This window comes from Rattus norvegicus, chromosome 7 (assembly GCF_021556685.1).
Source record: "Rattus norvegicus strain SHRSP/BbbUtx chromosome 7, alternate assembly SHRSP_T2T, whole genome shotgun sequence".
In the NCBI taxonomy this organism is placed as follows: domain Eukaryota; kingdom Metazoa; phylum Chordata; class Mammalia; order Rodentia; family Muridae; genus Rattus; species Rattus norvegicus.
In genome coordinates this window covers 122694060-122708111 of record NC_141540.1, presented here as the reverse complement: position 1 = coordinate 122708111, position 14052 = coordinate 122694060, and the positions used below count along the sequence as shown (strand labels likewise).

Genomic DNA, 14052 nt, shown 5'->3' with positions numbered 1-14052 from the left:
CAGGCTGCTAGGGACAAAAGCCATTGATTGTCTTACCAAGTCATGAACTTTGCAAGCTACAACAAAGCTTCCAAGTAAGATGTCCCCAATGTTGCAATAGTATCATTACTATTATGAGAGTAAAACACAGGTTTCTTGATTGGATTTCAGGTCTACTCCACAGGAGGAAATTCACGTCTCATCCATGTAGTAGCCCAGAGCTATTTGCTAACTAAATTACTATGGTGTCAAAGTAGCGTCTTAATATTTTTGTTTATCCCGACATACCAGTGCTGCTGTATGCATTGGTCCTTGGTCAGAGAAACTTTGTTTTGTACTGGAGAGTGATTAACGTAGAATGCATTAATCACAACTGGCCATGGTACTGAAAATAAATGACTGCTGAGTGTTTAGTGAGAAATGGGATAATTTATCACCCCGTAGACTCAAGGAACATGAAGGAGGACTCCTTTGTAAAATGCCAGACACAATATGACTGCTACGATAATAAACACACAACAAGTGTGGTTACTTGAATAAGACCTGCACAAGAGTCAGTAAGATGGTTCAGTGGGTAAAGGAGCTCGAGTGCATGCAAGTCTGAAGACAGGGTTCAACTAGAATCCAAGTGAAGGTGAAAAGGAGAGAACAAATTCCAGGGTTTTTGGGATCTTCATACACCTGCTGTAGACATGCAATTTGCACACTCACATTATTTTTTTAAAAAAGGGATGGAAAGGACCACGAGGAAGAGGGATGCCTGTACAAGATGGAGTCCATTAACCTTTCATGATAGACAGGGGAGAAAAGTTTATTACTGGCTGTTAATGGTTTGGGGAAAGGAGAATTCATTTTCTTGACAGTACAGTACAGTTGCTCATGCTCCAGTAAGTAAGACCCCACGATCCTAACTAAACTCAGTAGGTCACAAACAACAACAATAAAGACACAAAAAGCTGGATACAGTGGTCCATGCTGTTAATCCCAACAGCACAGAGACTGGCATATCTCCGAGTTAGAGACCAATCTGATCTACACAATGAATTCCATGCCAGCCAAGGATACAAGCAAAACGTTGTCTCAAAACAACATTGAAAAATTCAAACGAGGTCTAACAACTATTTGGTTATTAAATTTCTTAGGTTTCTTTTTGTTTTTTTAATTCTCAATATTGTCAACTATAAATTATGTTTAAAGTGAAAGATAGAACAACCCTCTTTCACCTCTCCCATACCCCTTGAATGCTAGGCCAGCTAAGGTAAAGGAAAACATTAAGATGGGGAAGGGGAGCTCATCAAACCATTATCAGTGGGTCAGGGGAGGCAGAAAAACCACTATGACTCAAGTCGGCTTGGTCTACATAGTGAATTCTAGGTTGGCCAAAATATCTATCAACACCTTGGGTTTTTATTTTTTCTTAAATTTATATTACATTGTGGCTGTCTTCAGACACACCAGAAGAGGGCATCAGATCTCATTATAGATAGTTGTGAGCTACCAGGTGGTTGCTGGGATTTGAACTCAAGACCTCTGGAAGAACAGTCAGTGCTCTTAACAGCTGAGCCATTTATTTCACCACCACCCTAACCCCAGTGTTTTTTTTTTTTAAATATATTTTTATTTGTGCGTATGTACATGTGCTTGCTTAGTTTTCATGCACAATGTACACATATCTCTCTGGCAGAGGCCAGAGAAAGTTGGATCCTCTGGAAATGGAGTTACAGACAGTTGTGCTAGGGACTGAACTCTAGTGTTCTGCAAGACTAGCCCAAGATCCAGTCTTGTAATAAACACACACAAGAATACTCACACACAGAGGTATTGAAGTAGGACAAACGAATTCTCTACCTCTCTACCTAAACAGTGTTAATACCTACTATCTTAAAATTGTACTTTTATGCTCTTTTTTTCTCTTTCCTCTCTTCCCTTTTTCTCACTTTTCTTTCTTTTCCCTCTCTTGTCTCTCCCTTGTCTCCACCATCCCAGGAAACCTTTCCACGTGGAAAAAAAAATTATACTTTTGTAAATACAAGGATAATGTAGATTCTAAAAAAAGATAAAAAATATTCCAACAGTTAGGGGCCAGAAGATTAGAAATCCATAGGCCATCATCTTGGAAGAATCATCCAGGTACAGGATACTAGTAAAAAATATTTTATATTCAAGTATAAAACTATTTTCTATAAATTTAATAAAAGAGCTAATGACTTGAACCAACACATTAGCTCCTTGGCACACAAATACAAAAATAAACAAACAACCCCAAACTCTTCCTACATCACTAAGATGGACAAAAGTTTACTACTATATACACAAACACAAACACACTCACCTTATGTGACTGGGGGCCTCTCAATCCTGGTTGTCCTCCCATCTGAGGAGAGCCCTGCTGTAGTGGCTCAGTCAATAAACTGCCAGCATTGCCCATGCCTGCATTTGGGTACTGCATGTTTGGCCTTCCCCGGCCTGCTCCAATTGAACCATTCATGACTTGATTGGGCATTATCCCTTGTCCATTGCCTGCAGCCAACATTCCAGGATTCATGCCAGCATTCATCCCTGTGTTCATTCCCATGGCAGGTTGATTCACTGGGCTGTTCATCATACCTGCTGTGGACTGAGTAGGACCCTGATTTGGTCCACTACTGCCCATCCCCATATTGGGAGAAGTCAAGCCTGTCTGTGCCATTGGGCTTTTGACCATGCTATTTATCAAACTTAATCCAGGGCTATTCTGTTGGGCCTGGCTGGCCATAACTTGGCCTGGGCCACCAACTCCCATATTGAGGTTGGGGGAACTACCAGACCTTAGCAATTCTGACAGTTGTTTATGTTTGGAGGCTGCATCTTGTACTATGCCAAGACTTGTCTGAAGCTGACTAATATCACCACCATTGGTTAGTCCCAATTCTGTTGAGTTGATTAATTCATCTGGTAAGTCATGTTCCAGGTCAAACAGTGAACCAAAATCTAAAAACAAATAGAAAAGATAAAGGTTAAATGTGACACAACCAAAATCAGAAGCTTTAAAAAAAAGTTTATTTATTATATATAAGTGCACTGTAGCTGTCTCCAGACACACCAGAAGAGGGCCTTAGGTCTCATTACAGATGGTTGCAAGCCACCGTGGCTGGGACTTGAACTCAGGACCTCTGGAAGAGCAGTCAGTGCTCTTAACCACTGGGCTATCTCTCCAGCCCAATCCTAAGCTCTTAAGACAATTTAGTTCTTGGTAAGCATAAACTACTTACATCTACAACTCTCCAAAGAAAACTAAATGTTTAGTTTTTTTCATTAAAACTAACAGGATTGTATTCTTTAAAAGGCTAATTTTGGTTAGCCAAACAAGCTATAAAACTTAAGAACTGGCCAGATATGGTGGCATACTCCTTTAATCCTGGGACTCAGAAAGCAGAAGCAGGCAGATTTCATTGAGTTTGAGGCCAGCCTGGTCTACAAAGAGAGTCCAGGATAGCTAGGGCTTGTTACATAGAGAAACCCTGTCTTGAAAAACAAAACAAAACCAAACAACAAAGAAATACACAAACAAAACAACAACAAAAAAACCCAACCCAAAACCTAAGAAGTGAGGCATAACAGCAAGCAAAAGAGAACTGAATGCTGGCACAATACCTACTGAATGAGTGGCTAAACTTAGTATAGTATCATTAGAACTTATGCTGGATCAGAGACGACTGACTAGAGAATGGCACTTGCAGTTAAGCCTGACAACCTGAGTTCATGCCCCAGACCCTCATGAATGAAGAGAATTGATTCCTATAAGCTGTCCTTTGACTTTCACACCCACACAGATGACCCATGAAGACATTTACACAGGCAAATTAATGTAAAAATTCTTTTCTAGGGCTGGAGAGATGGCTCAACGGTTAAGAGCACTGACTGCTCTTCCAGAGGTCCTGAGTTCAATTCCCAGCAACCACATGGTGGCTCACAACCATCTGTAATGGGATGCTCTCTTCTGAAGAGAACTACAGTGTAATAGCATATAAATAAAATAAATAAATCTTAAAAAAATTGTTTTCTAATTGTTACTTCTTAGTGTTTGTGTATGGCATCAGAGATCAGCATCTTCCCTGAAGACGAAGTTAGAAGTAGTTATGAGCTGCCTAAATTGGGTGCTGAAAACTGAACTTAGATCCGTGGAAAGGCAGGAGATGTTTATAACCACTGAGTCTTCTTTCCAGCCCTTTAATAATTGTTTAAATGCTAATCTAAATTCATCATGATGGCTTCTGCCTATAGTCCTAGCACTCAGGAGACTGAGGAAAGAACAGGATTACTTGGCTACGGAGTGAAATCTTGTCTCAAAACAAAACCTCCAACTTTTGAAATTAAATCAGGCAATTCCAGGAAAGTAAAAATGAAAACTAAGTACTGTAATACACAAGTCTGGATGCAGCAGAATAGAATCAACTAAGTGTGATTCTACCACGGTTGATCATTTCTCATATCACAAGTATAGCCTTTACTAGTGAAGTGAATTTGCTTACATATGGCTTGTATCCTACGTAACAGTTTGCTTTAACCAAAATCTAGCCAGGAAGTGTTACAAATAATGCCTCTGGGTACCATTAATTGCAAGCAGCCACTCTCTACCTCAGCCAAGAATTATAGTACATATTATAGATTTAGGTTCCTCAATACTGGCACTTTTTTTTAGCATTTTATACCAGCCAAATGCTTTACTGTGTGGCAAAGGGAGAATATCTTAATGGTTCTTAACATTTTCAGATACTTTTATCTGCATTTAACTGCAAAACTTCAAACACACACACACACACACACACACACACACACAAACTTCACGCACACACACACACACACATAAACTTCACACACACACTCACCCAGGCATGCCAATATTATTTTAGCCCATAGTTACAGCAAGCTCCTATAATTCCAGCACTTGAGAAGTGGCCAGATAAGGAGTTCAAGGTCATTCTAGACTATATGAGACAATGCCTCAAAAAAACAAAGTTTGCAGACATCAACAAATTATTGACCTGTTTTAACACTGAAGTATTTTAGTTTTCTTTCCTTTAAAGTTTCCAAATAGTTTCTACATGGAAAAAGCATTAATAGAAACTAGGCATAGTAGCGAACACCTATAATCCCAGAACTTGAAAGATAAAGGCTGAAAGATAAAGGGAGGAAGATCGTGGGTTCAAGGCCAGCCTGTTCTTTTTATTTTTTTTATTTTTTTATTTTTTAAGATTTTATTTTATTGTATATGAGTACACTGTAGCTGCCTTCAGACACACCAGAAGAGGGCATCAGATCTTATTACAGATGGTTGTGAGCCACCATGTGGTTGCTGGGATTTGAACTCAGGACCTCAGGAAGAGCAGTCAGTGCTCTTAACCACTGAGCCATCTCTCCAGCCCCCAAGGCCAGCCTGTTCTACATGAGATCCTATCTCAACATAGTAGTATAGGCTAGAGAAATGATTTAGCAGTTAAAGAGTATGTAGACCTCTTGTAGAGGGCTAGAATTCAGGTACCAGTACCCAAACTAGGTAGCTCACAAGTGGCCTCCTGAGGTATCCACACTCTCAAGGATATCCACACCATTAACACACAATTTTTTTTAAAATCTCTTAAAACAAAATACAGGGGCTAGAGAGTTATAAGAGCACTAATTACTCTTCCAGAGGACCCAGGTTCAAATCATAGCACCCTCATGGTGACCCACAGCTATCTGTGACTCTAAGATCTGATACCCTGATAGAGGAATACATGCAAACACCAATGCACATAAAATATAAATAATTTTAAAAATATATTAATGGGTATTTAATAATTAAATATACTTGAACCTACACAATCAAAAACTAGTGCAGGCTAGAAAAATGGTTAAGTATACATGCTTGCTGTACAAGCTTGACAACTGGAAACTAGATGCCTGAATCTGTAATCCCAGTGGAAAGGACACAGAGACAGGGAATACCAAAACCAAGCTGCCAAACAGATCAGATCCAGTTCTCAGTCAGGTGTTCTTTTTTTCCGGAGCTGGGGACCGAACCCAGGGCCTTGCGCTTCCTAGGCAAGCGCTCTGCCACTGAGCTAAATCCCCAACCCCTCAGTCAGGTGTTCTTAAAGACCCTGCCTTAATATAAAAAAGCAGAGTATGATCAAGGACACCCCAAATCAACCCCCGATTTCCACATACAAACATCTGCATGTATATCCATATGGATGCTAGTATGTATACCACATACATACATATGAAAAAATTATTCCACTTCAAATGCAACCACTTTCATGACCCACTTGACTCAATATTTATAACTCTTTCTCTAAGTGTGCCTTTATTTCTTTCTGGGGTGCAATTTGTCATGTTTCATCTAGGCAGGGTTTCACATATCCAAGTCTTGCCTGGAATTCTCTATGAGGATAATATTGAGCTTCTGTTTCCCCTGCCTCATCTCAAAAGTACTGAGATTACAGTTGTGTTACCACCACTTCTCATTTTATATGGCACTAGAGATTTAACCTGGGGCTTCCTGTACACTAGGCAAGCAGGCTAACAGAGCTACATACCCTTAGCCCTCGGAGTCTAGGTGTTTTTTTGTTTTGTTTTGTTTTGTTTTTTGTTTTAACTTTCTTAAAAAAATTTAATAAAAATGGCATTAACATATAATAAGCCATGCAGGAGCTGGAGAGACTGCTCAAGAGAACAGTGTACACAGTTACTGCAGAGGACGCAAGGCACCCAATTCACGAGGCTCAGAACCATTTGTAACTCCAGTTCAGTAGACTTGACATCCTCTGCTGGCCTCCAAAAGCAGCACATTCGTGTGTATAAAACCAAACAAAGATATACAAATAATGAAAACAAACAAAATAATTTAAAAACCCATGGATAATTTGGAACACAGATTTTGAATGAAAGTGATCTAAAGCTACCATTCAAAATTGCTTAATATATTAGCACTTTTTCATTACATCCTTGATATTACATAATTTTTTTTTTTACTTTTCACTGACATATCCAAGGAATATTTATTATCAGCATATTGAACACAGTGAAGGGACTAAAATAACCTTCAACTACTTAAAATTTATACATGTCACAAATCATGGAGAAAAATCACAAAATAAACGTAGTAATAAAAATAGGAGCAGTCAACAAAGATGGCTCAGCTAGTAAAGGCAGGTGACAAATAACATGGGGGAGAAAAACCATGTAAAAACCAAGGGTCAGAAATACAGCTCGGTTGTTAGAGGACTTGTTTAAAACACATGATGTGTGGATTCCCTCCCCAGTCCCAAACAAAACTTGTCTTCAGGAGCGTGCTAGACACTTGAGCAGCTGAGAATACATACTGCTCTTACAGAACTCGAGTTACAAGTTAAGTCTCCTACTTACATGTATGTATGTGCTTGACACAGGCCTTTAATCTGAGCTCTTAGGAGGCAGAGGCAGATGGATCTCTGTAAGTTCAAGGCCAGGTAGGACAGAGACTCTCTCTCAAAAAAACTAATAAATTACAGGGGTGGGAGAAATGGTTCAGAAGTTAAAAGCAATGGCTGTTCTTACAGAGAAACTAATTCAATTTTTAGGGCGCCAACATGGTGGCTCAAAATCATCTGTAACTAAAGTTCCAGAGGATCCAATATCCTCTTCTGGCACTGCATGCTCATGGTATACAGACATGCATAGGAGTAAAATGCCCATATGCACAAAAGAAAAATAAGTGAAATAGCAAGTAGGCAGATCTCTTCCAATTTGAGAGTAGCCTGGTCTACACAGGGAGTTCCAGATCAGCCAGGGTTACATAGTAAAACCTTAAAAAAAAAAAGAAAAAAAGAAAGAAAGAAAGATAGAAAGAAAGAAAGAAAGAAAGAAAGAAAGAAAGAAAGAAAGAAAGAAGAGTATATGAGTAAGAACTCAGGGGACTGGGTTGGGGATTTAGCTCAGTGGTAGAGTGCTTGTCTAGCAAGCGCAAGGCCCTGGGTTTGGTTCTCAGCTCCCAAAAAAAAAAAAAAAAAAAAAGAACTCAGGGGACTAGAGTGACAGATCAGGATGAAAGCACTTGCTGCTTTTGCAGAAGACCCAGTTCTACTCAAAGAACCTATATGCATGCCCATGGTACACACACATATATGCAGGCAAACACTCACATGTAAAAAGTAAACAAAAATCAGCTGAATGGGCTAGAAACAGGTTCAGTGGTTAAAAGCAACTGCTGCTCTTGTAAACAGACCTGAGCTCTGTTCCCAGAACCAAAGCTGGCAGTTCATAACCGCCTGTAAGTCCAGCTCCAGGAGATCTGACATATTCTATTGGTGTCTGCAAGCACACACAGGTGCACACAATTACATAAAAAATTATTTTTAAATCAAGTGAATGATATATTCACATCAAACCCAAACTTTGTGTTAATATACAACATCTCGACTTTCAATAAACTTCATAGTTTGTTGAAAAGGAGCACCTCCAGGAAGAGTATAAACAGAGAAAGTATCCTATCATTTATTTTTAAAATCTCCTCGAGTTGCCAGAAAGATAGATGGCTCAGTAGGAAAAGAAACTTGCCCTCAAAGTCTGACCACCTGAATTCAAATTCTAGAATACATATAAAAGTAACTGAAACAACTCCACAAAGTTCTCCGACCCACACACCAAATATACACTCAATAAAAATAAACAAAGTTCTCTGACCCACACCAAATGTACACTCAATAGAAATAAATAAAAAGCCTCTGGCTAGGCCGGGACGCGGTGGCACACACCTTTAACCTACAAGCACGCAGGTAGATCTTGAGTTTTAGTCAGCTTAGCCTACAAAGGGATCTTAGAACAGCTATTCTGTCACCAGCTTCTCTCCCTGCAACTTGCTCCATATACACCACCATCAGAACAGTCTTTCACCAACCATTTTCTTACTCCTACAGTTTTTGTTGTGAAAACACAATGACAAATTCCTTACCATGTTTGTCTTATCCACTTCCGTCTCCAAGAAAACATCTAACATACAGTATATGTTCTTTTTTTTTTTTTTCTTTTCTTTTCTTTTTTTCGGAGCTGGGGACCGAACCCAAGCGCTCTACCACTGAGCTAAATCCCCAACCCCTACAGTGTATGTTCTAACTACATCATGTGTTCATGTGAAACACCCTTCCCCATGTCTAACAAAAGCTTTCAGCCCTAATGACTTTTGTTAAAATGCACATTTTATTATATGATTTTTTTCAGCAATATCTAAGACCTATGTCTGAATCTGAAATAATCTCTATCAGCTACCTTTTGGGGGTTAGGGGGAGGCAGTGTTCAACCAGGCCTACAGGTTTGTGTAAGCCTGGCTGTTCTGGAACTCAATCTATATACAAGAATTCACAGAAATCCACCTGTTTCTGCCTCCCCAGTGCCGCCACCACCACCTAGCGCCTATAGGGTACTTCTAAAGATTACCAGTGCACTAAGGAAACTGTGTGTGTCTGTGTACACCACCTCAGCAGCTCCTATACTTAAGAGCAGAAACTACCTTGTTCATCTTTATATTCCAGATGCCTAATCTTTGGTAAATATTCAGAACTGCTAGCTACAAAGGAATAGACATCAAAGGAAGAGAACAGCACCTTTTTCAATTCAGGAGAAACTTCAAAATGTCCAAGTTTTAACTTGCTCCCCCAGTATATCCATCCATTCCTTCATTTGTTTATACAACACATACGTATACCCCACACACACTTCTTTCCTATAATCTCTCAGTAAATTACCCACTCATCTCCCCTAACTTGAAACTTGGAAATAATTGTAGATTTCTCCACCTGGCTACTTATACCGAAATCAATATCAAGTTATATCTTAGCCATCTAACTTTCAAACCTTACTACTTTTTTCTATCTTCTGTGATAAAGACCATCCTTACTAAAACCAGAATCCTTTACTTCTCTCTACTCTTACTGTCTCATCCCAAGTCTTACCTCATTTTAATATCCTAAGTATAACTCTGCATCCACGTAAAGGGTTAAAATGTACAAGCTAACAGTAGGCCATAAAATTCACTCAAAGAGGCAGTAATCAGTGCTTTGAAAAACCAAAACTAAATATGTAGATATGGTGGCACATCACTGTAATCCCAGCACTCAAGGAAGCTAAGGCACAAAGAAGGAAGTGCATTTATCAGTAGGTTTAGAGAGATGGCTTCTGCTAGTATAGTGCTTTGCTATTCAAGCATAAAGACCTGAGTTTGAGCCCCTAGGACCATGTAAAAGCCAAGTAGTGACATGTTTTCCCAATCTTGGGGAAGTCGAGAGAGGAGGATCCCTGAGCCTTGCTGTCCAGCCTATCTAGCCTAAACAATAAGCTTCAAATTCAGTGGGCCCCATCTCAAAAAATAAGGTGAAGTGTGATTACAGAAGACAGCCAAAAATCACCCACTGTTCCACACACACATACCAACATACAAACACACATGTACACACACAATAATAGAAGTTTTACACTGTGATCAAGGTTTCTGGCTCTACATTTAAATGTAGTTCTTTTTTTTGGTTCTTTTTTTCGGAGCTGGGGACCTTGCGCTTCCTAGGCAAGTGCTCTACCACTGAGCTAAATCCCCAACCCCTTAAATGTAGTTCTTAATCCTTAAGCTAGGTGTTGATGGCTCAGACCTGTGATCCTGACACATAGGAAGCAGGTAGGGTTGTCATAGTTTGAAGTCAGCCTGAGTTATAGTGTAAGACTCTGTCATTCATGTATGTATATATGAACTTATTTATGTCTTGGTATGATAAAAGAAAACTAAAAAGCCCTACACTTGTCTTCCTCTTTATAGGAAATTATCTTTTGGCTGGGCGGTGGTAGATCATGCCTCAGGAAGCAGAAGTAAACAGATCTCTAAGTTTTAGGCCAGCCTAGTCTATAGAGTGAGTTTTAGGGCAGCAAGGCACAGGTTACATACACAAAAAGAAACCCTGTCTCAAAAGAAAAAAAAAAGTATCTCTTGTACAGCATAGTGATTTTACCTCAGGACACCAAGGCAAGCAGAAGCATCTCAAAAAATGTCAAAGGTATCTGTGCTACTGTGCTGTTAGCTGTTACGGTGAGCTCCAGGTCACCTTATAGTACAAAATGAGACTTTGTCTCAAAACAACAATAGTGAATGAAGAGACAGCTCAGCAGTCAGTACCTGTTGCTACTGCTAAGGTTCAATTCACAGCACCCACATGGTGCCTCATGTCTCTAACTCCAGTTCCAAAGGATCCAATACCCTCTTCTGGTCTCCATGAGCGTCAGACACATACAGTGTACAAACGTGCATGAAGGTAAAACACTCACACATAAATAAAAATAAGCAAAAGCAAAACTATAATAAAACTCATTTAGACTAGCAAATGAAAATTGAAAAACTGAAAAAAAAATTACTCAATCACCAAAATTTTTGGAAAAAAAATCCTATATTGAATGTTGCCAATAAGAACAATTTGATTCCCCATGTCTCGTATTATTAATAAATACCAACTAATTTTTAACTATTTAGATACAAAACACTTTGTGGTAGCAAGAACATACATTGCTTTGGTTGATTTTCTTAGAACAAACCCTCACTCTAATTCAGTTCCACCTAAAAACCTTTCAGTCTCTTGCTTCCAACTCCCAAATGCCAGGATTATAGGTACACCACGATTAAGAGTGCTTTCATTCTTAGGTTTGCCTCGGCTCCCATATTCTTATAGTGCTAGAAGGCTTAAATCTTTAGGTGGGTGATATAAAAGTCTCCTACAAGACTTACTTGATCACTACCTCTCTACACTCCTTACCTTTCAAAGTCCTTCCCTTTGTCTTTACCCATTTTATCTGTATATCCATTAAAATAAAAGTCTACCACTAAGGCCTGTGGAGTTGGTGGTAATTAACATTTCATGTGTGTACACACTGCACATCAAGTGCTGTCCTGAGTTTTAGTTTTCTTTTGTCCTAGGGTCATTTATGTAGCAGTATCACTTTGTAGTCCAGGCCAGACTCTAACTAGAAATAATTCATCTCATCCTCCTAGGGTTTTAGGAGTGAAGTTTCCTGAGCATCGTATAGAACATTCTCCTCATTCCATACTACAACCCTATAATGGTGGGTATGGCAGGCAGGAAAGGAGAACCCAGGGTTGATTTATTGGCCCACAGCTCAGTTAACTAAGGCATAGTGTTCTCAGACTTCTGACTGACTCCAATGCCCACTCTTTCACCACTCATCTTTGTTGTTCAGTAGGTTTTGTTTCTTTTTTTTTTTTTTTAAAGACTGGTTCTCACTATGTATCTTTGGGTGACCTAGAAGCTGCTATGTAGACAGATCATGCTAGTCTCAAAATTATCTTTTCAACAAAACAGTGGATTGTTCTTCGAGGCATTTAAAAAGAATATGTTCTCTAAAAACAAATTTTATATGTGGAGCTAGAGAAATGGCACAATGGTTAAGAGCACTTACTGCTCTTACAGAAATTCTGGGTTCAGTTCCAAGCACATACATGACAGATCCAGTCTTGGAGATCCACACCCTCTTCTGATCTGAGGGCACCAGGCACATCCATGACATGCACATGTAAGCAAAATATTCATATACAAAATAAATCTAAAAAAGGGGGGGGGAATACCATACCAAATTGCTAAGAGGCTTAACTAATCAGTATTTATCTCTTAGCTCCTCCACATTGTATCTGTATGTGCATGTTCAGCACTGCAAAGCATGTGGTGGTCAGAGGACAAATCTGTAGAATTAGCTCTCCTTTTTAACTTTTACATGAGTTCTAACAGATTTAACTCAAATCTACAGAACTGCACAAGCAAGTACTTTTACCCACTCAGTCGTCTTAACAACCCCATTTTAGGGCTGGAGAGATGGCTCAGTGGTTAAGAAAACTTCTAGACTGCTCTTCCAGAGGTCCTGAATTCAATTCCCAGCAACCACATGGTGGCTCACAACCATCTGTAATGAGATCTGATGCCCTCTTCTGGTGTGTGTGAAGACAGCTACAGTGTATTCACATTTAATAAATAAATAAATCTTAAAAAAAAAATCTAAAAAAAAAAATTTTTTTTTCAGAAAGATACTAGCTATCATATGAAAAAAGTCACACACCTCCCAATCATTGTGTTTTGATTTCATATTTGTTTTGAGGAAGGCAGGGCCTTGCTACATTACTGCCAAGACTGACCTCCCGCACTCAATCCTTCTTGCCATAGCCTCCTGACTGCTGGAATAATAGGTGTGTACAAATGATCATGTCCAACTCATTTTTGTGTCAATCCTTAAGCAGGGGCCATGCTAATCTATGTACTATTCCAATCTTAGTGTATGTGCAGCCAAAACAAGCACAAAATTAAATGTATGGTTTGTCTTAATCTTTGGTATAAATTGTTTCACTAAAGTTCCTCACACTCACAATAGCTTCAAGCAGGTGTAAAGCAGCATATGCCTGTAGTCCTAGCTACTAAGGATGCTCAACTGGAAGGCTGGTTGAACCCTAGAGTTTTCAGACCACCTGGGCAACACAGCAAGATCCCATCTTGAAAGTAAAAAAGAAAAAAAGGGAAATGAATGAAAACCACAAAATGATTATTTCCTATTTCTCATTAATTAATTGTTGGGCATTATAAACTGGCAAAATGACATCTGAATTTTTTTGTAAATTTACCACAAAGAATTACTTTATGCTCCCACTTATCAGGCAATATTTAGTATGTTTACGAACACCACTATGCATTCATCTTCAAGTGTTTCAAATTATTTTCTTTGGGTTGAATAGACAAGAAGAGGTAGAAAACTAAATGCCACAGGACATTAGCCCTCTTCTCCCTCTCTGTCATCAGTTCACTGAACACAAGGTCCTGGTGGGGAAAGTCACCCACACTCCAAGAGTCACTGTCACCAGACATCAGCTTGAGGTCCTATCACTCAATTTACAAGGCCTTGAGACATTTAAGGTAGAGGCAAAGTGTTCTGCTCTACCTCACCGGTCAGTACAGCCACACTTCACCAAATCGTGGGGCTGGTTGTTCACCCTATCTGATTTTAAAGCAACTCTAATATACACATTTTGCAACCAAAAAC

General features: G+C 39.2%; 1 protein-coding gene and 1 non-coding gene across 3 annotated transcripts in view; both read right to left on the bottom strand.

Annotated features, from left to right (window-relative positions):
* Positions 1–14052, bottom strand: part of Ep300 (EP300 lysine acetyltransferase) — a 71171-nt gene that overhangs the window by 51418 nt on the left and 5701 nt on the right. For both annotated transcript variants that reach the window (XM_087559839.1, XM_087559840.1), the window contains exon 2: positions 2312–2949. In XM_087559839.1, coding sequence (XP_087415965.1) covers positions 2312–2949 — 638 coding nt within the window. The remainder of the gene's footprint in view (positions 1–2311; positions 2950–14052) is intronic.
* On the bottom strand, positions 13213–13317 carry LOC120093921 (U6 spliceosomal RNA). The gene has a single exon (XR_015626291.1). It is a non-coding gene; the product is annotated as a U6 spliceosomal RNA (small nuclear RNA).